We start from the raw sequence: 21,217 nt of genomic DNA, 5'->3' as shown, positions 1-21,217 counted from the left end.
CAGTCTGCTCTCATATGTTCTTATTCATGTATACAAAGTGAATACTGTCAACTTGTAAAGCGCAACAAAAAGTCTGCATTTGGAGCTTGAAAATAACACCCAAGTTTGAGACACATCACTTGTAAATACACAAGAATATGTTGTTTGGTTAAGTGTAGGCATTTATCTCAGTCAGGTGTAGGCACTGAAATGGATTTTTCTAGGGTTCGGGGTTAGGTTAAGAAAAAGATCAGGGTTTGGTTCAAAATACAACATGTGCCATTTCTTCTAAAGCTTTGTTTTCTTCTTTGCCACAATGATGCCTCCCTGCTTTCTCTTAGCAAAATATAAGCTGCTGTGACAAAATATACTTCCTACCAAAATACTCTATTTACAAATTCGTGCTCGCTGACACAAAAAAACGTGGCAGTTTGTGTCCGTGAACACGGGAAAATAAATAGCTTCTTCATAAGCAGTTGATTTGAGCTTTTGTTTTTGTTGACTGAGATGTAATACACAGTACAGTGGGGCAAAAAAGTATTTAGTCAGCCACCGATTGTGCAAGTTCCCCCACCTAAAATGATGACAGAGGTCAGTAATTTGCACCAGAGGTACACTTCAACTGTGAGAGACAGAATGTGGAAAAAATATCCATGAATCCACATGGTAGGATTTGTAAAGAATTTATTCGTAAATCAGGGTGGAAAATAAGTATTTGGTCAATAACAAAAATACAACTCAATACTTTGTAACATAACCTTTGTTGGCAATAACAGAGGTCAAACGTTTACTATAGGTCTTTACCAGGTTTGCACACACAGTAGCTGGTATTTTGGCCCATTCCTCCATGCAGATCTTCTCGAGAGCAGTGATGTTTTGGGGCTGTCGCCGAGCAACACGGACTTTCAACTCTCGCCACAGATTTTCTATGGGGTTGAGGTCTGGAGACTGGCTAGGCCACTCCAGGACTTTCAAATGCTTCTTACGGAGCCACTCCTTTGTTGCCCGGGCAGTGTGTTTTGAATCATTGTCATGTTGGAAGACCCAGCCTCGTTTCATCTTCAAAGTTCTCACTGATGGAAGAAGGTTTTGGCTCAAAATCTCACGATACATGGCCCCATTCATTCTGTCCTTAACAAGGATCAGTCGTCCTGTCCCCTTGGCAGAAAAACAGCCCCATAGCATGATGTTTCCACCCCCATGCTTCACAGTAGGTATGGTGTTCTTGGGATGCAACTCAGTATTCTTCTTCCTCCAAACACGACGAGTTGAGTTTATACCAAAAAGTTCTACTTTGGTTTCATCTGACCACATGACATTCTCCCAATACTCTGCTGTATCATCCATGTGCTCTCTGGCAAACTTCAGACGGGCCTGGACATGCACTGGCTTCAGCAGCGGAACACGTCTGGCACTGCGGGATTTGATTCCCTGCCGTTGTAGTGTGTTACTGATGGTGACCTTTGTTACTTTGGTCCCAGCTCTCTGCAGGTCATTCACCAGGTCCCCCCGTGTGGTTCTGGGATCTTTGCTCACCGTTCTCATGATCATTTTGACCCCACGGGATGAGATCTTGCGTGGAGCCCCAGATCGAGGGAGATTATCAGTGGTCTTGTATGTCTTCCATTTTCTGATGATTGCTCCCACAGTTGATTTTTTCACACCAAGCTGCTTGCCTATTGTAGATTCACTCTTCCCAGTCTGGTGCAGGTCTACAATACTTTTCCTGGTGTCCTTCGAAAGCTCTTTGGTCTTGGCCATGGCGGAGTTTGGAGTCTGACTGTTTGAGGCTGTGGACGGGTGTCTTTTATACAGATGATGAGTTCAAACAGGTGCCATTCATACAGGTAACGAGTGGGGGACAGAAAAGCTTCTTACAGAAGACGTTACAGGTCTGTGAGAGCCAGAGATTTTCCATGTTTGAGGTGACCAAATACTTATTTTCCACCCTAATTTACGAATAAATTCTTTACAAATCCTACCATGTGAATTCATGGATTTTTTTTTCACATTCTGTCTCTCACAGTTGAAGTGTACCTCTGGTGCAAATTACTGACCTCTGTCATCATTTTAAGTGGGGGAACTTGCACAATCGGTGGCTGACTAAATACTTTTTTGCCCCACTGTATATCACATATCCTCACTAGACAGGGTGACTGGACGTTCCCGGAGTCATTGGTTAGTTGTTGTTCTGAGACAGTCCTCATTCAAAGGACCAAGTCATTTGTAATTCTTATTGTATAATGATGGTTTGAGTACACAAACCAAAGGCAGACTTGAGGGACGTGGCTTAACACTCTCTGTGAAGGCTTTTTGAGCTTAAGCAGTGATTTAAAGTGTCGTGGGACAGAGCATGTCCTGTCTGTCTTCCTCAAGCTGGCATCTTTTTGGTGTGCTTTTCTGCCAATCAGCTGATAACAACTTGGCAGGAAGCTGGACTCACTATTAGAACAGATGGTCATCTTTTTGTGTGTGTTTTTGTGCGTGTGTGTAAGGCCACAGAGATGGTGTTTATTTTGCACCAAATCAGCATATTGTGCAAACCATAAGGCAAAATTGGCTCAGCATCAAAGTACATCAAAGTGCGTGTGTGTTTGAGTGCGCGTGTCTCTTTTAAGTCAATATTCAAGAGCCATGCTTGAAATTCACCACACTACAGATGTATGCACTACTAATGAATACACACAAACATCCCCTGCTGTGAACTTTAACAATGCCCTGAGCTTTTCAAACCCAGGGGCTTTTAAAACACTCGCACAAGCACGCACATACTCATGCAAGTTTTTAATAATTGATCAGTGAGCCTGTTTGCCAGCTTTAGACAATTGTGTGACTCCACACAGCTGGCAAAGGGCACAGGTGGAAAAAAGAGAGGAGCAATCTCTTGCTCTTTGTCCGCTTTTAACACTTCATCTCCGTGTTGCTCCGACCTTTACTCCTGTCTCTAGAATGTTCTGTTTTGCTATTCCACTTTATTTCAGATTTCTTCCTTATGTAGGAAGAATTTTCTGCACGATTTGAATTCATTTTTTTGCTCTAAATCTCATATCCTAGTAATCACACACATCACATAGTTTATGTAATCAAATGGAAAGTACTTTTTTTACATTTAAATTAAATCATCAAAAACAAAATGTAGTCATTCATATGTGAATATTTTTATATATTTACAACAAATCTGGGCATGTTTGCCTAAGAATGTAAACATAAATATATCAATATATAAATCAATAACCAATTACTAAAGTCCCAGGATAAAATACTGCTATGTAATATACCAATTAAATGTAAACTGTAGAAACAATATATCACTTCCCATGACTCAAGAACTATAATTTCTCCTGTATTCTAAAAAGTTTGGAAAGAAAGTACTTCTGGACTTCTTTAGGTTTCACGAAGACTTTTAACTCTCAACCAAGAGGCTTCTACAGTTTGCTTTCTTTCCAGTCTCCATAAACTTCCATGACCTGCATGTCTGAGAATCTACACACAGTTTCTCTAAATATCTGTGTAGGTTCTAAATCGTTGCCAGTAGAATAGCCTGTCTGCAAACGGCGACTGCAGAGTGTCATTGTTGTTGAAGTTCAGTATGCTACATTGCAGATTTCCTGCAATACTTTGGCCCGAGACTCCTAATATAAACGAGGCAGCTCGACTTGTGTACCTGATTTGTGGCATAATTTGCACAGTACGGTTTCCTGGTCTGTGTCAGACTTTTCATAACCAAATCATGTCCAAGCTAGAGAGATAGCCGTAACTCCTCAATTTGTTTCAGCTGGTCATTCAGTTTGGAGCTGCCCGGTTTTGTCTCAACTTCACAGGAAATGTTGATATACTCTATTGCAAACGTTATCCAATGCGATGGGAAAATAGTGCTGTAAACAGTGTATTTTGTCACAGCCTGAAATAAATGATAGAGTATAATAAGTTTACCATCCGATATATTTCCACATATATGTCCACAAAAGATTTGTATAGCATACTGACCTTTGCCTGTGAGACATGCAGCAGCCATCACCAACTTTATCATACTACTTGAAATGTGAGTTGGATGCTGTTGAATACAATAGAAACAACAGAAATGACAGAATAATGGATTGTTGTTTATCCTACTTGAGTCAGTATTTTGTTCTTTTCAGCCTGCACAAAAACACACAAACAGAATTCACTGACATATGCCGGGTTACCAGTTTAAAATCCTTTGACAGAGAGAGAGACAGAAAAGGATAACTCTACACAGGGGTATCCAGAGATAAGTAATGGAGAGAGGTAGCAAGACTTGTTGCCATGGTGACACGCCCCATGTGTATGAGCAAGGTTTCTGAATAAATGACCTTGACAAGCCAGATGTCTATCTGCTTATTCAACTCAGAACAACACACACACACACACACACACACACACACACACACACACACACACACACACACACACACACATGAAGAGACGCTGACACTCCTGATGAGATGGCTTTAAAGAAAGGCAAATGTCTGGGTGTAAAGAAAACAGACAAACGAGGCAGACATCATTATTAGAAACTGAATGCGGGAGATGTATGTTTTTACAGGTGAGAAAGTAAGCAGGATCAGAAGTTCTTTCAGGCTTTCTTTTCTTCATACGAGAACTATGATAGTCTCCCAGAAAAGACTGTCCAATAGTCCGTTCCATTATCTACATTAGTAGAGTCATGCACTTACTATGAAGGCCAGCTTTTCTTTCCAGCTTTGTGTAAGGCAGTATAGGGCAGCTATATGCACTTTGCCATCTGATACTACAGGGATTAATTACGCTTGCTACATTCCTAGAAGTATTTCATTCTTGCTGAGGGTGGTCAACAAACTTCAATGATCCGCTGACTAAACTGCAGCTTAACTGAGGGAAACGGTGGTAAATAAGGTTACTAATAAAGAACATCCTTTGCATGCCTGTTTTGATTATGGTATGTGATCTGACAACCATTTAGCTTGTCATGATTATGGACATAGCTAACGACTGCTTTGATTATGAGAAATGTTGGTCAAAACCTAAATGTTGGTCAAAACTTAAAGGTTTTGACCAACATAAAATTAAGAACCTTACCATTCCTGTTTTAATCAGTTTATACTATCTTAATATGCGATCACATTTTCTTGCTCTACTTAGACATGATAAGGATGCATCATAATAAAAAAAAAACTATAAAATTCTGCCGTGTAATACCTTGAATAACCCTTACGATTACATATCCCAGATAGCATAACAACACTGACTAAGTAATGTATACTGATTATTGGTTCGTGGCTAGCAAGCAGTACAGTTTAAAGTTAATGAGTACTTTTAGATCCTGCTAAGTGCTTGTTAGCCTCCCTGGTATCGGCCTTAGTATTTTAGTATGTTTGCACTGTTTATTGAAATGTGTTTTTGGAGTTTAACTGGGAATTTTTGGGATTTCATATTGCGTTATATAACAGCAATGCTGCTAGCCTCTAAGCTGTTCAGTGCTAGCTAGCTGCTAAGCACTTCTGGGTTTGTTTGGGCAGTTGGTGACATACTTCCCTTTCTCTAAATCTCTGCCATAAAATTCAAATGTTGGAAAGCTGTTGGCAGCAATAATAGAAAGATTCAATCAAGTGTCATTTTTCTTTGCTTGTTACAAATAACAAACACAATGGATTTCATATTAATAATGGCATTAGATAGCAGAAATGCTATCTAATGCCTCTGTAAGTTCTAGATGTAAACTGCATCCATCTCTTATATACTTTTGGACCAGCTATGGCCTTTATAACATGATATGAAGTACTCCTTCTGTAGTTTCACAACGGTATGTTGGTCATGTAGAAAGTAATTTATAGTAAATTAGGGAGACAAAAACACTTTCCTTTATTGTAAATCATGTTAGAGCAAAAGCAAAACCAAGAAACGATAATATAACACGTCTGTGGCAGCAATTCAGCAGAGCAGTACTGTAGAAGCATTGAAATGAAAGAATAAAAACAGGATCAGTGTGTTTCTCTTCACCTTATACTCCCAATCTACATTTTTCCCCTTTGTTCCACTTTTTCCCCAATGCTTTTTTATTTTTGTCTCTTCAGACATTCCTTTTCATTCCTGACCCTTTCACCTACTGACATTTGATGACGTGAAACCCTAAGGATTTTCACTTGCTTTCTACTTTGTCTCACTTACTTCTGTCACTCGGTTCATTTTATCATTTGGACTTTACTAAATGCCTCCTTGCACACTCCTCTGTCTTCCACCATAAATCTATGAAACATTTGCATTTTAGTCTTACAGCGCCTAAAGCAGCTCAGGGATAAAGTAAACATTCATTACAGAGAAAGAAGGAAAACAAAATGCTAAAGATAAATCAAGACTAAAAAAAGAGAAAGGAAGACTAAAAAAATTCATTTGGTTTGCCTAAGCCTTTTGGCAGAGTTTTCATTTCAGTCTTATTCTTCATTTCACACCTCTCTGTTTCGGCTTTTACTTAAAGTCATACTTCAGAAGGCATTTACATTCACAAAGAGACACCTGTGACATCTCACGTGCAAATTAAGAACAGTAATCCTTCTAGGACAGAGTACTCTTTTTTTTTTTTTTTTTTTGTGTCCCGTTTGGATCTTTAGCCATCAGAATTGTTGTCTTAAGGCCAAGAAAGATGCCAAGCGGATTTATTTTACCAAGTGGATCATCATGGCCTTGCCATATTGGTCCATTTGATTGACCTTTATTATAATTATGAATTTATTTTATTTTCAGTTGCTACAAACGGGACAGACATGACTGGGGGATAGGACAGGGAGAAAGAATGAAAGAAAGAGAGGGAGAGAAAGAAAACCAAAGGGGAGAAGAGACGGTGAGAAAGGGGGGGAAGAAAGAAAAAAAAAACCCAAACAACAAAAAAAAACAAAACACCTGGATCACCTGTATGGAGAAAAAAAACAGAAGAGAAAGCAAACAACAAAGAGCAACATAATAAAAAAAAACAGCACCATCACAATAAACTAGCTAGCAGTAGATATCAGTAGATACTAAATAATAAACGATATTGTGCAGCACGCAAGATAGACAGCGCACAATGTGCTTTGAGGCAGCAGCCAAGAAAGCTGTAGTCCGCGTCTGTGAACACCCGTGTGTACACCTGTGTGCATACCTGTGTGGATCAGCATGCTTGCATTCCAAAGGTTTCTCCATGTAACGATCTGCTAGAGGGTGTGGGGGGGCCATAGCCCCGTCCTCCAGGGTATGAAGCAGGTATGGAGGAGATCAAAACTCCAGACATCCAGAGGCCCCCAGAACACAAGAGACCAAGGAAGACCAACAGAGGGGCAGCCGTGCCACTGTCTCAGTAAGAGCTGAGGAGAGTCCCAGATGAGGGCTCACTCAGCAGCCGCGGAGCAGAAGCCAGGGGGAGTTGCAGTGACGCGCCCGTGAGCTCCGCCGGCAGCCAGCCGTGCCTGAGTGACCGAGCCCCAGGCCGAGAGGCCGGGGGCACCCCACCTCCGAAGTGGCCCGAGCGAGCCCCAGGCTCCAGGCCCCGATAAGCGGCCGCCAAGGAGTGAGCCGGTGTGTACCCGGACGCCCACCCCCAGACACAAAGAACCACCGATGCACCGACACCTGAGGGAGTCCGCCACTGGCAGGGGAAGTGGTGGTGGGGGGAGATAGGCCTCCAAACCTTGGAGGGCCTGAGATGTCCCCAGAGAGGTGGCGTCTGATACCCAACCTGACATATAGACACAGACATACAGGCACACACAGATACAAACATCCATTCCCACCCTCATGCTCTCATATGCACTTACTCCACACTCAACCAACGTGGAGACAGACATAAAGAGACGCTGTACACACGCTCACACTCCCCAAGCGTACTCTACGAACCGGGTCTAGGTACCCTTGCCCCTGGAGGGGGGAACTGCACCCAGACCCAGGTGGTGTTACCCTTTTCCCTGCGGTGGGGAGAGGCAGAGTAGGACAGAGTACTCTGACGCAACTTGCTAACATATTAACATGCTACTTTATCTTCCGACTGCAAGTTCAGTTCTCGTGGCTTTTTCATATTTTCTTTTCTTTACGTATTTTTTTAAATACGTATTTATGAATTTAAATTCATAAACGTGTACATTTGCTTCAGAGAGCCAGTGATGTGATTGTACAGCAATGCTTCTGGTTGATGACATCATGTTCAGGCTGTTGTTGAGCTTTGTTGAAATTAAAAATGCATGTCAATAATTAAAAATGCATTGGTTAAGAAAAAAGGGAGGGGGGTGCATGCATCTATGACATCAGAAAGGTGCTGTTTGGTCATTTATCCACCGTGAGTTTGTGTGGCTTGATTGAGCATGCATAAAGACATGTAGGACGGCAGTGCTTTAAGCCTTCCTGCTGAACTGAACCATGTTAAGTTGTGTCAGATGTGTGTATTAACACTTGGGAAATGCAAATGGCGCTGCGTATAAAAGCTAAGACGTGTAATTTTGTACAAATTACACGTCTTAGTAATTTTGTACAAATTACACGTCTTAGTAATTGGTCCAGCTTTACCTGCCGTGTCACATCAGATACTTTGCACAAACAGCAGCACACATCCAGCGATTGTTAATATCTATATGTAAAAAAAGAAAGAAAAAACAAACATAACAGATTTATTATTAACCACAATTCTTTTGATTTTCGTATTCACCCACCAAAAAATGTCGTTATGTTCACCATGTTCATGGTTTTGTTTCAAGTGTCACGTTCAGTGTACACCACACGTACGGGACTTAATGGTCACAAAAGTTTGTAACTGCAGTGGAATTTCTTTTTATGCATTGGCTGCTTTTTCTTTCATCTCCAGTCCAGTCCTTGTATTTGGCTATTTTCAGAAGAATGCTTTTCGTTTGTTTGTTTGTTAGTTGGTTTGGACACGTAACATTAACCTATGAATCATTTGAATATAAAGCGACCAACTATTAACAGAAAAGAACCAAAGAAATTATTTTAAATTGTATCTTCAGTATCTTTGTTACTAGTATTCTGTCACAAAAACACACAATTTTTCCCATTTTCTTTATTCAAGCTATGAAAAATGAAAAAAAGCGAATAGTTTCACTGAGATAAAACTGTATTTTTGCACCAACAAGATTCTTTGTTATTTGCTACCAGAATCCTGGTAAGAGTAAAAGTAAGAAAACATAATTCCAAACAGTAGCTAAAAAACCAACAACCCCTCGGCCCCCAGATACTTTTAAGCCTTCTTGCTTCCTCATGCATACTTTCTAGTTCTGTTAAACAAGGCCACTAACTCTGCAGCCAATATTAAACTGGCACTGACTCTGAAGTCCCGTGTCCGTATCTCTATGCTGCCTCCAGCAGTATTTGAAACCTTGAGATGAGAGCGCGTTGCCAAGGTGGACTGCAAAATTTCCACAGCACGTATCCAAGCTGAATAAGAATAATTATTATCTGGTCAGCAAGAGCCAACTCTGGATACATAAAAATTGGATAAAGTAGGGTATCATCCTTAAAAATTCCCACTACATGTTTCATGTCATGTCTGACCCATATTAAAAAGAGCTAGAGAAGAAAACGATAATCCAGTTTTCAGTTAATCAGCACAACATGATTCTGTGTCACTGTGCACAAAATGTTTTTGTGTATCTTGTCAGAACAAACTATTTTGCAGCTATCCCCAGAAAATCCCCTTCTGTGCTGTGTCAACCTCATAGTACCAATAATAACTCTACTGGCACGCCTGCTTTCTAATACAAAGTTTACCAAATGTGTCACGATCAAGGCAAACAAAAATGCACAGAAGCGCGATGCAAACCTGTTCTTTACTCTGAGTCACACGTTGGTTTTTATGTGTTTTTCCCGCTTCTTTTTTTCCCCGCAGCTTGTCCTCAGGGCACCTTTAAGTCATTCCAGGGGCCAGGACTGTGTCAGCAATGTCCGCCCAATAGCCGCTCCACTATCGAAGCTGCCACCCTCTGTGGTTGTCGGAATGGCTATTACCGAGGAGACATGGACAAACCGGAGGACCTGTGCACCAGTGAGTCAGCCTTTTTTTCTCCCCATCAGACACAATAGATAAATCTTTCAATATGAGCTTCAAGATGACCAACACATGTTTGCGAAAGGCAGGATTTTGGATGAAGCAACCAATAGCTGACATACTCGAGCGTATCAGTGGTTGACACCATCGACAGTCCAATATTTCATCATTAAGTTAAAGGCCAACATCTGCTTTGATTTATCATTGCGCCCCTAATTCTCTGTGCCTCGTTCAGAGCGCTGTAGCATCCCTGTCCTCATTAGGGGATTTGGGGAGCGGTAAGTAATAATGCTGCCACATTCCTCGGGCTTTCCATTGAAGTGAATATGTGTTTAGTGTGTTGAAGAGGCTATATTGCTATGCAAGATGAGGCACAGAGAGTTTGAAAAATGGAGCTCTCAATTCCTCAGAGAGATGGTGTAAGTAGGTTGAGACATGAATAATTTTGGACTGCATGCAGTTAGTCTGTGTGTGTGTGAGTGTGTACCTGTGTGCTTGTACATGTCCAGGTGACCTGAATACAGCTTTATGTTTTGGGGCGGGGGGTTAAAAAGCACTGGTTCATTCATAGTCTGGCCATATTTTGCTGTCACAGAGTCGTGAATGAATTTGCAATGCTGCGTCAGAAAAGCAGGACAAATGTTGACGGTGAATATTGCTGATCGGCCCCACATTTTGCGTTATTTTCTTATGCACTGGCTGTCACATCTGCATTCCTTTTGTATGTTCGTCATTTCATATATTTGAGGAATTGGCGCTTTGCTCTGGTTTACACTAATCAAATCAAACTCAGAAACTGGACATCTTTTCCGTCGCCGTCCTGCATCAACAGTGTTAAATTCTTGTGACTGACAGAATTTCTTGACCTTTTTTTTTAATCCTCTGCAGTCAGTAGAGTTCACTAAAAAAATGCTGAACACAAGCTTTAGTTGAGTCTGCAACTAAGCCTCATATGTTAGCGGCATAACAGCAGGCAAGCAATACAAAAAACCATCAGTCTTATAACTTCATGTGTGGAAGAATAAATGTTTGCCAGGTATGAGTCAATCTTTTCTTTTTTAATGAGTGGCGGTGCATAAGGTCGGCAATTAGTGAGACCCTCTTACAAAGTGCTAAGAGCGGGTTTTCTGGACTGAAAATAAACAGCTGTATAATAATGGCTGTCTCTTTGCTCACCTCTGGGATTCTCCCAGCACAGTTGTCATTTATACAAAAAGTCCCACGACGATCACTCAGACTATTTTGTGGTTTCACCACCATGGATCTTACACAGACAGCAAACATCAATTTGCTGATGAAAGCTCGGTTTGTGGATCCCAGTCAGGCACTCAATAGCTTTTCAGTGAATGGACCCACAGTATCCACACCTCATCCTAACCTCCACATGTCACATTAGGTCAGGAGTGCAACCACCATACTTTCTTTTTTTCCCCTTTCTTTTTCTAATGGTTTTGATGTTCACAGATTTACATACTCTGAATTCATTGACCGGGGTCAGACTGTCAAGTCTGAGTTCCACGGTAAGTCCTGAGACAGCAAAGAGAAAATTTGTTGAACATCCTGAACTGTAGTGAACCAAGCTTGTGGTTGTTGTCCCGCAAAATCCAGTCAGCTTCAGGCTGATCAGACAGCGTGGCTCAGTACACTCAAGATTTCATGTCGCAATTCTTTACTCTTCTTTATGAGTAATAAAAACAGGCAAACGCCCTTGTCTCAGCTGATTCACAGAGGATACAGTAAACTTCAGATTAGCAGGGTTAGGGGTTCCAGGCCTGCTCTTCCGGTTTTTCTGGTACAGGTTGATCATTTTGTCTAAACGCCGTTAAGAATGCTGAATGAGAGCTGCTCTGCTCTTTCTATCCTTGAGACTGAACACTGGTATGTATACCTAGTATCCTGTAACCCTGTTTATCGGTTTGTTCTCATGGCATCTTGTTTTCATTGCTGACCTGGATATTTATATGTCTACCTCATGGAGGATGCTCTTTTTACAGCTTCTTCCTTTATGCTGGAAATCCTTCTGTGATCATCCACACCATTGCCTTCTGTATTAATCCAATCTGTCTTATGTTTCCATCCACACCAGTATGTTCTTTAATTTCTGCAAAATTTTCTGTGCTGTTGATTTGTCTACTCTTAGTGTTCAACTTCCCTATTACGTTTTTTTTTTTTTGAGGATTACCTGATTTACTTGCATTGAAAACCTTGAAATTGAAACCACTTGTGGGTTCAGTCAACACCTCAAACTCATTGTTGTGCTCCTCAAACCATTCCTGGTTCCTGATGATAGAACCCGAGGTTTCCCAGGAAAACATTGGCCAAATCACACTGTCTCCTCCCCATAGTGAATCCTAGTTCCACGTGTTCCCCAGGTAAGCTCCACAGACACCCACAACAGAAAGAAAATGTGATTCAGCAGACCACGTCTGATGCTCACACCCCCATTGTTGGTGTCTTTGATGGTGGACAAGGTAAGCATGGGCACCTTGACTGGTCTGTGCCTATGCAGCCCCAGACACAAACATCTCCCACCCCATGCAGCAGACTGTGACAGCACTGAGCAGCTCCTTCAGTGGGAGACTGCGGCACCCACGGTGTGGGACGGAGAGATTTCGCAGGTCTTTCCTCCCCACTGCTGTCAGACTCCATAATAAAGACTTTAACTGATCAAGCACACACATCCATACATATGCAATAATACTAAGTGCAATAATCCTTTCTGTCATTGTTGTATTTTTACTCAGTTGTATATAGTATTTGTATTTGTATTCTATTTTTATCTTATTGTATATTTATTTTTATTTTATTCTACTGTATATAGTATTTCATTTTATTCTATTCTGTACAGTTGTGTACTGTATTTATTCTTATTGTATTCTAATTTTTGCCTCATAACTTTTGCACTGTCCACTTCCTGCTGTGACAAAACAAATTTCCCACGTGTGGGACTAATAAAGGTTATCTTATCTTATCTTATCTTAAACCTTTTTGGAAATGCTGTGACACCATCACCTAGACTCCATCATTTTGCCACCGTTTGTCAAACTCACTCAAATGCTGATGCCTGCTAATTTTTCCAGCTTCTAACACATTGACTTTGAGGACAAAATGTTTACTTGCTCCTTAATATACCCCACCCACAAACAGGTGCCAGGATGAAGAGATAACCTGTGTTATTCACTTCATATGTCAGTGTTCAAAATGTAATGCCTGAACTAGGGCTGGGCGATATACGATATATATCTCGATATTTTTTTAAGCCATAAAGTAAGAACAAAGAGAGCTCTTAGTCAAAGCTGTGTCCCAGATCTCACACAGGGACTTTTATTAACATACAGCGTTAATAAAACTCGTTAACGTATTGACGCTCTGCAGCCCCACGCACGGGGCGATCCGCGCTAATTGTTTACGTAGATTTGCTGCGTTAATGCAGTTATGGCGTTAAAGTCATTTTAACGAGATTAAGCCTGACAGCACTACAATAGTAATCTCCCAATGGTTTCTTTTTACCGACCAGCTCCTCTTTGATAGCTGTGTCCATCTTGTCGTCGCCTGCAGGTGAAGCGATGGCGGAGGGGGAGTTGTGTTCAGTGAAGGAGCGAGGCGAGGCAGAGTAACGTTTGCGTAGAGACAAAAGTGGACGAAAGAGAGGCAAATTATTGGCTCCACAAGTATAATTATAACGTAACGTAGACTATATCGATCTAAACGATATTGTCACATCTCATATCTCGTATAAAAATATATCGATATATTTAAAAACTCGATATATCGCCCAGTCCTAGCCTGAACGTTGTACACAGCAAAGCAAATAGTCATTGTTTATTTAACACTAGTTACACAGGTTGGGTGTTTTAAAGTCGATGTAGTAATTGCATTGAAAGTTTACTGAAATAAAATGACAGAGAAAATGTTCAAAAATGACTTTGTCACAATAAATATGGAGCGGCTGATGTGGTTAACCTATTCTGACAACAGAGGTACCACATGAAAGCCATCACAACAGTGGCAGCAAACTCAAACTGATGCAGACAGAAGAGAAAAAAAATCGACTTTTTATGTGAAAAGGTGTCAGATGTCAACCTAGTCAGCCTACACAGCTCTGTGAATTACCTGGGTACTTTCAATTCAAGGACAAAAACAAACTGAGTTACAAGTTTGTTTTCTTTCAAGCACAAGAGCCACGAGAACAAGGAGTGAAAAAAGTTCAAAAACAGTGGGATGGAAGTTTAATATAGGAAAGAGCTGCAGTTTATTTGGATTTGGCATGAACTCAATCAGATATAAAATCTGACCAGTGAGATGGAAGAGTGAATGTGTGCTGTGTGGATAGTTGCCTGACAGAAAATCATTTCTTCAGCACGCCTCATGGGCTGCAAAGGTATGGAGGAGTGTGTGTGTCTTTACCCTGTGTGCATATGTAGAGGTTTTCTGTTTGTGGTATTTTTGTGTACAGGTCAGAGCAATATTGTGTAAGCCATTTACAAAACTGTGAAAAAGAACGCGGCTGTAAACAGCAGCACAGATTGTGTCTCTAAGTCTTTTGGAACGCTGTCTCTTGTTGCAACAGTAAAACTGGAACTGGAAAATTTATAATGTGATTATCGCCTCGCTTCTTACTTTTCTGCATTTGAATGTGTGCTTGCTGTGAACTCTGAGTGTCAGACACTTTAAAATAATTTGTATTTGTGCTATTTAGATAAAAAAGTAAAATGGAGTGAACGCCTGTGCCAACACACTGTGTTTGTCTCTAATAATCAAAACCCAGACGGGTCTTCTCTTTCCCGCTCTCTCAGTAGAAATGTTTATAAGATGGTGCTTCTTAGATTTTCAGCCCCCCTACTGATTGTTAGCACTTTGATTTCTGCCTCTGAGTGTCTCTTTGAGAAAAGCGCACATGCACATATTCCACAGGGCCTTCTCGGCTGTTTCTAATGACTCTGTGATTTACCATATGCCAAGGTTGAATATCCATTTCATCTCAACTGCTCTTGTTTGGCGTGTGCACTGCAGTGTCTGTGATGTGTGCGAGCAATCAAAGAGACGTGCACCCAGTAAGTTTAACCTTGTGAAAACCCTAGTTGTGTACCCTAAAAGCCCTTAGCTGTTCCTCAGATCACAGAGAAGAGCTAAGAGAAAAGAGAGCGAACCGGCAAGAGAGAAAAGAGATGCAGATTCCCTACTGGCGCTGAGCTATTGGGTCACTTTTTGAACATTGTAGACACTGTTGGCTGAAGTGCAAACTTCCGACTGGGAACTGCACTTGTCAACTTTCCATGTCAGCAAGCAGCCTTGACAGTTTCTACAACCCTCTCAGTATTATACAAGCGGATGCCAATTAAGATAAAGTATTCGACTGCACTGCAGTTGCAGTACGTGAGAACATCGGATGCCCAGAATGGGTAAGAAAGAATCAGAATCAGAAAGGGGTTTATTGCCAAATGTTGAGCAGGTTTACAACATTAGGAAATTGCTGCGGTGCTTCAGTGCAAACATAGTGTCATAAATAGCACTTAAATAGACATGAAAAAATAAAAGTAGGGATAAGAATTAAAAGTGCTACGTAGAAAGATATGTGCATGAGCTATACATGAGATATATACATGAGAATAAGAATTAAGAGTGCTACGTAGAAAGATATATACATGAGTGCAGGTGGTGATCAGTGCCAAACATGGAATGATGCAGTGACACAGCGTAGGGTCATGTGTTAGTGGTGGGAACAGTCATATGGTTATTGTTCATGTGTCCAACAGCAGAGGGGAAGAAACTGTTCTTATGGCGAGAGGTTCTGGTGCGAATGGCACCTAACTTTTATTTTAATTGTCACTGAGTTTAAGAATACTTCCTTGATGATTATTCACATGAATATTAGAGCCCATGAACCCATTTGTTGAGCAGATCAATGATAATTATTTATTCAATGATCAAAACAAAGACCTGATTACGAAAATGTGTCCATCTCCATTTCTTGTTATCTTTTTGTTTGAGTTATTTTTTTGTGGTTTGGTTTTGCACATACAACACATGTCATGCATTTGTCAGTGCATCCATGGATTGCTTTATATCACTGATGTGGATAAATAGTTTAATCAATCATTGCTCATCCTTATTCAGTTGGTAACATTATTCTGTGTTCTTAGGAAAGTTTGAGTAAGTATAATGTTGTTGGATTGGTGGATCCCATATTGATGATTTGCATTTTTCTCTCGCTTGCTGCACTCATGGGAATTGGTGGCAGTGATTGTGCGTGATTCTGGTAAGTTTTGTAAATTTTGTCAAAGGCGAGGCCATTGGAAGACTGACAGTTTTAGCCTTCAGAGTTGTGGGAAGGAGGAAGTGTGTACGGGGGCGAGCTGCTGAAACGTTGAACATCTTGGATTGTGAGATGAAATCTCAGGTCTCAAAATGTGAGCTGGACTTTTATTTACCGTTTATCACCTATGGGTGATAAATGGTAAATAAGAGTCTTCCAAGCATTTCTCACAAGCGTGGCGAGAAAGTAGGCATCAAGATATTGTGAGACACAGGTGTCTTTGACTCCTTTATTTTAGTTTGACTTCTTTATTTTAGCATCAGTGTTGCCGCCATTGGGTGAGACATTTGTGTGTGCATATATATCTGCATTGAGTGTAGGGCTGAAGGTTCTCTCTGGAAGCCAAGTATGGGCTGTTGTTCTTACACCTGTTAGTGTTGTGCATGTCCCAAATGAAGCAGTGAAACAGTGTGGAGCAAATGAAGCAGTGTTTCCTGATGTGCTCAGTGTTCAGCAATAAGCCAAGCACAGTTAGCTAACAGGTGCTTAAAAGATGGGGATTTGTAGGGTTCTGAGTTAGCGTTGCCTCAGGTCCCTTGGTATTTCTGTCTGGTGAAAGAATCACCACCTCATTATGGTTATTACATGATAAGGTGCACAAATCCATTTGGAGTTGCAACAGGAAGTGCATCTGGCATACAAAATCTGACAAATCAAATAAGCGATGTTTCCCTCTGCAGCGAATCCTTGTGATCAGTGAAACTACTAAAAGTAGTGGCTTAGTAGTGCAGTGGTTTACATATTCCAACAAAGCATTTCTGAGTTTGTGTGATGGGGTTCTGGTTGGTCTACAGAGACCATGTGCTTTGTAAATGTGTATACCTTTAAGTTTTTATACAAAAAAATAGGATGTTAACTTAAAAAAAAAGTGTAATTCAAACACAAGTTTAAGGACTATCGAAATTAAGCAGAGCAATGGTGAAGTGCTGGTGGAATTGAACTCTCTGTGGAAGAAATGGGCAGTCTCTGGCCCACAGTTTAGCAATTTTGTCTGGCAGCTGGTCCAGGGTCTCCACTGTGAGTCTCATCTGCAAATTGGGAGTCAAGTTCTTCAGACTAAATGAGGAGCAGACTTTAATCATGTTATTGTATTTACTATATCATTATTCATTGTTGTTGGGGTAAGCACAGAGTAGCAGCAGTGCAACCCATCTGTGGCCTCTGCAAACTGAAGTCCCAGAATAAATTCCAGGGACATGATGGAGGTGATTGTAATTGTCACAATTGCTATTGATATTGACAGTTTGGATAACTATGATTTATCGTACTGCTGAGAAACCCCTCAGAAACTTTGGAGGTTTGTGTGACTGTGCAAATATCCAGTACATCTCTGATAGTTTCTCTATCAGAGATGTTTCATCTACTTACCATTGTGGAGCTGAGAGAGCCCAAAGTCAGTGACTTTGAATCTGTAAAGGTCTTGGTGATGGCTGACTAACATCACATTTTAGAAGTTTAGGTCATGGGTTTCAACAAGTGATATAACATTGTCAAACTCTTCATTCCTTGCATAATAAACAATAAGAATGGATGATAACAGTGCTTTAAAAACTAACTTGGTGGAATAAAAAGTAAAGCAGTTCAGAGAAACAGAAGTGTGTTCAGCTTTCAGTACTGAAACGTGAACGTTGTGATAAAACCATTCTGGCATCCTGAGAAAGTTCTACATTTCATTACTTTAAAACATCACAAGTCCAGGCTCTGAATAGATTTAGATGATGAATAAAGCTTACAACTGAGATTGATTTAACGAGACCTAAAAAGTGAAGGGATTCTGAATTTAAATATTGTAGAGAAGAAAAACGTTTCAGTGCAGAACTATATTTGATTAAATGTGTTCATTAAACACAGTAATAATATTATAAACAAACCAAAGTACTGATTTTAGAGCTGATTCAAACATGTTAAGTTCAATTCACCACAATTAACAGCTGAAGGTGCTCAAGATTAACATGTCTGCAGCTCTTTAGTCTTACATTAATGGTGTTTTCGCACTTGGCCTTGTTTTTGACATCAAGAAGAAAAGAAATGTCAGCATTTTTTTTAATTGGAACACAACCAAACTCAGATCCTATCTGAGTCCCCAGTTTTATTTCCGTAATCATTGTGAACATATGCTGCTCTCTTTCTTTCCTACTTTCTTTCTTTCACTGATCAATGTCTGATAAATGGGATTTAGCCTTTTTTGGTGGCCTTGGCTAAATTAGTTATTAGTACCTGTTCCCCCCAGCTGGATGGGGAGATATATTTATCATTAATTAATTTTCAAGACCAACCCCAATGTTTTTAAAAACCTCAGCTGTTAGGTTAGTAAATGTATCTTATGATGTTTTTCACCATTTTACACATAACAAAAGCTTTAAAACAAAACTGCAAAGTTTACATGTGCAATAAAGAACCAGAAAAATGTGAAAGCGTACCTGTTCTACGATCTTATTTGTTTATCTGATATCCATCCACTAATTATAGTTTACAACAGGCAGGTATTCTATCACGTACGTGACAAATGGTAACATTATTTGGTGCTTCCAAATATTATTCACAATTGGTTTCATAGTTTGTATACATCCTGGTAGTATATAAACACCCATGCTCGGTGCAGTGTGGCGGGTAGAAGATTTTCCGGTGGGGGGGGATTAATTATGCATTCATAGCATGTGGGAGAAAAAAACTCACAGTGGATTATGTGCACACAGCTTAATATTTCCATGGCAACGTATACTCAGTGGTTACGATAAAACCATTTTAACCATGGAAAAACTCACAATGCATTGAGTATATTTGATAAATCGCCCACCCCTAATTTTAAGAATGGTGGGGCTCTTGCATTTTTATTTCCTTATTTTACCTAAAAAGGCACAAAATTTACTATTGGTTCAAGTTTTGAAATCATAGACAATATTGTGTAAAACTAAGGAAAACACATAATGTTAAATCTAATATCCCATATCAACAAACAACAAATTTCAGTTATTTATTTAGTATGGTTATCAACTGTTTCCAAACACATTGTTTCCAAACATAACACACACACACACACACACACACACACAGACAGACAAATTCTTCCATGTAAACAGGTGACATTCCCTCTCACTCGTTATTTTTCTTTCCAGGTGTCCCTTCAGCTCCTCGCAATGTGGTCTCAGTGGTCAACCAGACATCGGTGATGTTGGAGTGGCACTCACCACGTGACACTGGACACCGCGACGACTTGTCGTATAATTTGTTGTGTCGCCGATGCCACAGCAATGAGCGTCGGGCTTGTCAGCCATGTGATGACAGCGTGGTGTTTGTTCCAGGCAAACAGGCGTTAAAGGAAACAAGGGTTGAGATCAGCAAGCTGCGGGCCCACACGTCGTACACCTTTGACATACAGGTTTGTCCACAGACGGAGGGCTGCCTCCCTTTTTCATGCTTTGTTTGTGCTGTGAAGAGATTTGTTGAGTGTTTACAACAGTGAAAAATCTATTTTGTGTATATCAAACAGGCACTTCGTGTAGGCCTAGACTCATTGTCAGTTAGTGGGAGTTGCATTCATGCTGGATTTGCAGCAGTTGCGGTGGACTCCAGAGGTGTACTAAAAACAGCAAAAATGCATCAAAGAAATTTTCATGCATAGTTCCAACACTCTCCCCAAAATGCCACTATTTAGCAATTTATTGGCCACATGACTCATGCGCCTCATCACACGAGCCAATGTGTCAAAAAAGGAGTTGACTCTGTTTATTAAGGCACACTGCCACGAGATTTAAATACGTGGGATTGTCCACCATTTCGTTTCAGAACTCAAGAAGCTTCTGGGATAAGAGATTAAACATCTTCAAGAAACTTAAAGAATCCAGTCACTTTCTTTCCAAGCTCCTTAGAATACCATGACATGGATGACTGAGAACCTACACAGACATTTCACAGCAAATGTGATGTTGATATTTACTGTATTTTAGTTGTATTTTTTTGTCCACTGTCAAGAACAGCAAAAGTTAGTACTTAAAAAAAGTAGTTATGCTTATTACCCACTTTAAAAACAACCTTGCTGTCAGCTATTTTTTGAAATGCAAATATTAACCATAATGCTCAAGGTTACTGAGGCTACATAGATGCTTGCTGACATGCAGGCTTTTATGCACAATCTGCAGTTATAACTCTCAACTTACAGGGTCACCCTGAAGTCTATAAAACCAGTACAATTGTGTCCCTTCAATCTTCTGCCATCTGCCTCATTTCCCATACACGTAAGTCTAAAATCAAGGCCAGTGGTATTAGAATTCAGTTCAATGAGTTCAATGACTCTACTAACTAGAGGTGGCTATTTTTTAAAAATAGAATCCAATCCCTGACTATATGAATAGTGTGGCCCATCTGTTGCGGGATGAATATGTCAATATTGATGAACGATAAATTTAGTCATTAAATCAATGTGCCCATATGTCTACTCGTCTTTTCATCCCATGCATTGAAATTTTTCCCCGTTATCATGAGAAACAGGGAGCATATGGGGGGGAAGCTGTACTGTTTGGTGAGAGCACCTACTACTAGAGGTGGGCAAGCATCGATACTATCGATACTAATCCATTAGATACCAACCGGATCAATACAACACGATAGGATTGATATTTTGTATCTGTCCTCTAAGTTCAATATGTAGTCCACTGAATTGTTTTAAATAAAAATTCATTAGAAATTCTTCTCTTGGATTTTGTTTCTGGGATCTGCTGGAACCACTCACCTAGCTTGTGGGTCACTGCACCGAGTGCTCTGATTACCCCTGGGACCACTGTTACTTTCACACTCCACATCTTCTTGAGTTCTTCTCTTAGCCCTTGATACGTCTGTTCCTTTGTTCCTTTTTCCTGATGTTGTTATCACTTGGTATAGCTAATTCTATCTGTCTCAGGAAT

At 40.4% G+C, this 21,217-nt stretch overlaps 1 protein-coding gene across 1 annotated transcript in view; it reads left to right on the top strand.

Annotated features, from left to right (window-relative positions):
• Window positions 1-21,217, top strand: part of LOC146649273 (ephrin type-B receptor 1-like) — a 149,920-nt gene that overhangs the window by 55,409 nt on the left and 73,294 nt on the right. The window contains exons 6-7 of the mRNA XM_085387084.1: window positions 9,842-9,997; window positions 19,433-19,695. Of these exons, the coding sequence (XP_085243210.1) occupies window positions 9,842-9,997; window positions 19,433-19,695 (419 nt within the window). The remainder of the gene's footprint in view (window positions 1-9,841; window positions 9,998-19,432; window positions 19,696-21,217) is intronic.

The sequence above is a fragment of the Rhamphochromis longiceps genome, linkage group LG17, assembly GCF_057381845.1.
Source record: "Rhamphochromis longiceps isolate RC_006_pf linkage group LG17, R_longiceps_female_GT1.1, whole genome shotgun sequence".
NCBI classification, from domain to species: domain Eukaryota; kingdom Metazoa; phylum Chordata; class Actinopteri; order Cichliformes; family Cichlidae; genus Rhamphochromis; species Rhamphochromis longiceps.
This window is presented reverse-complemented; position numbering and strand designations above follow the sequence as displayed.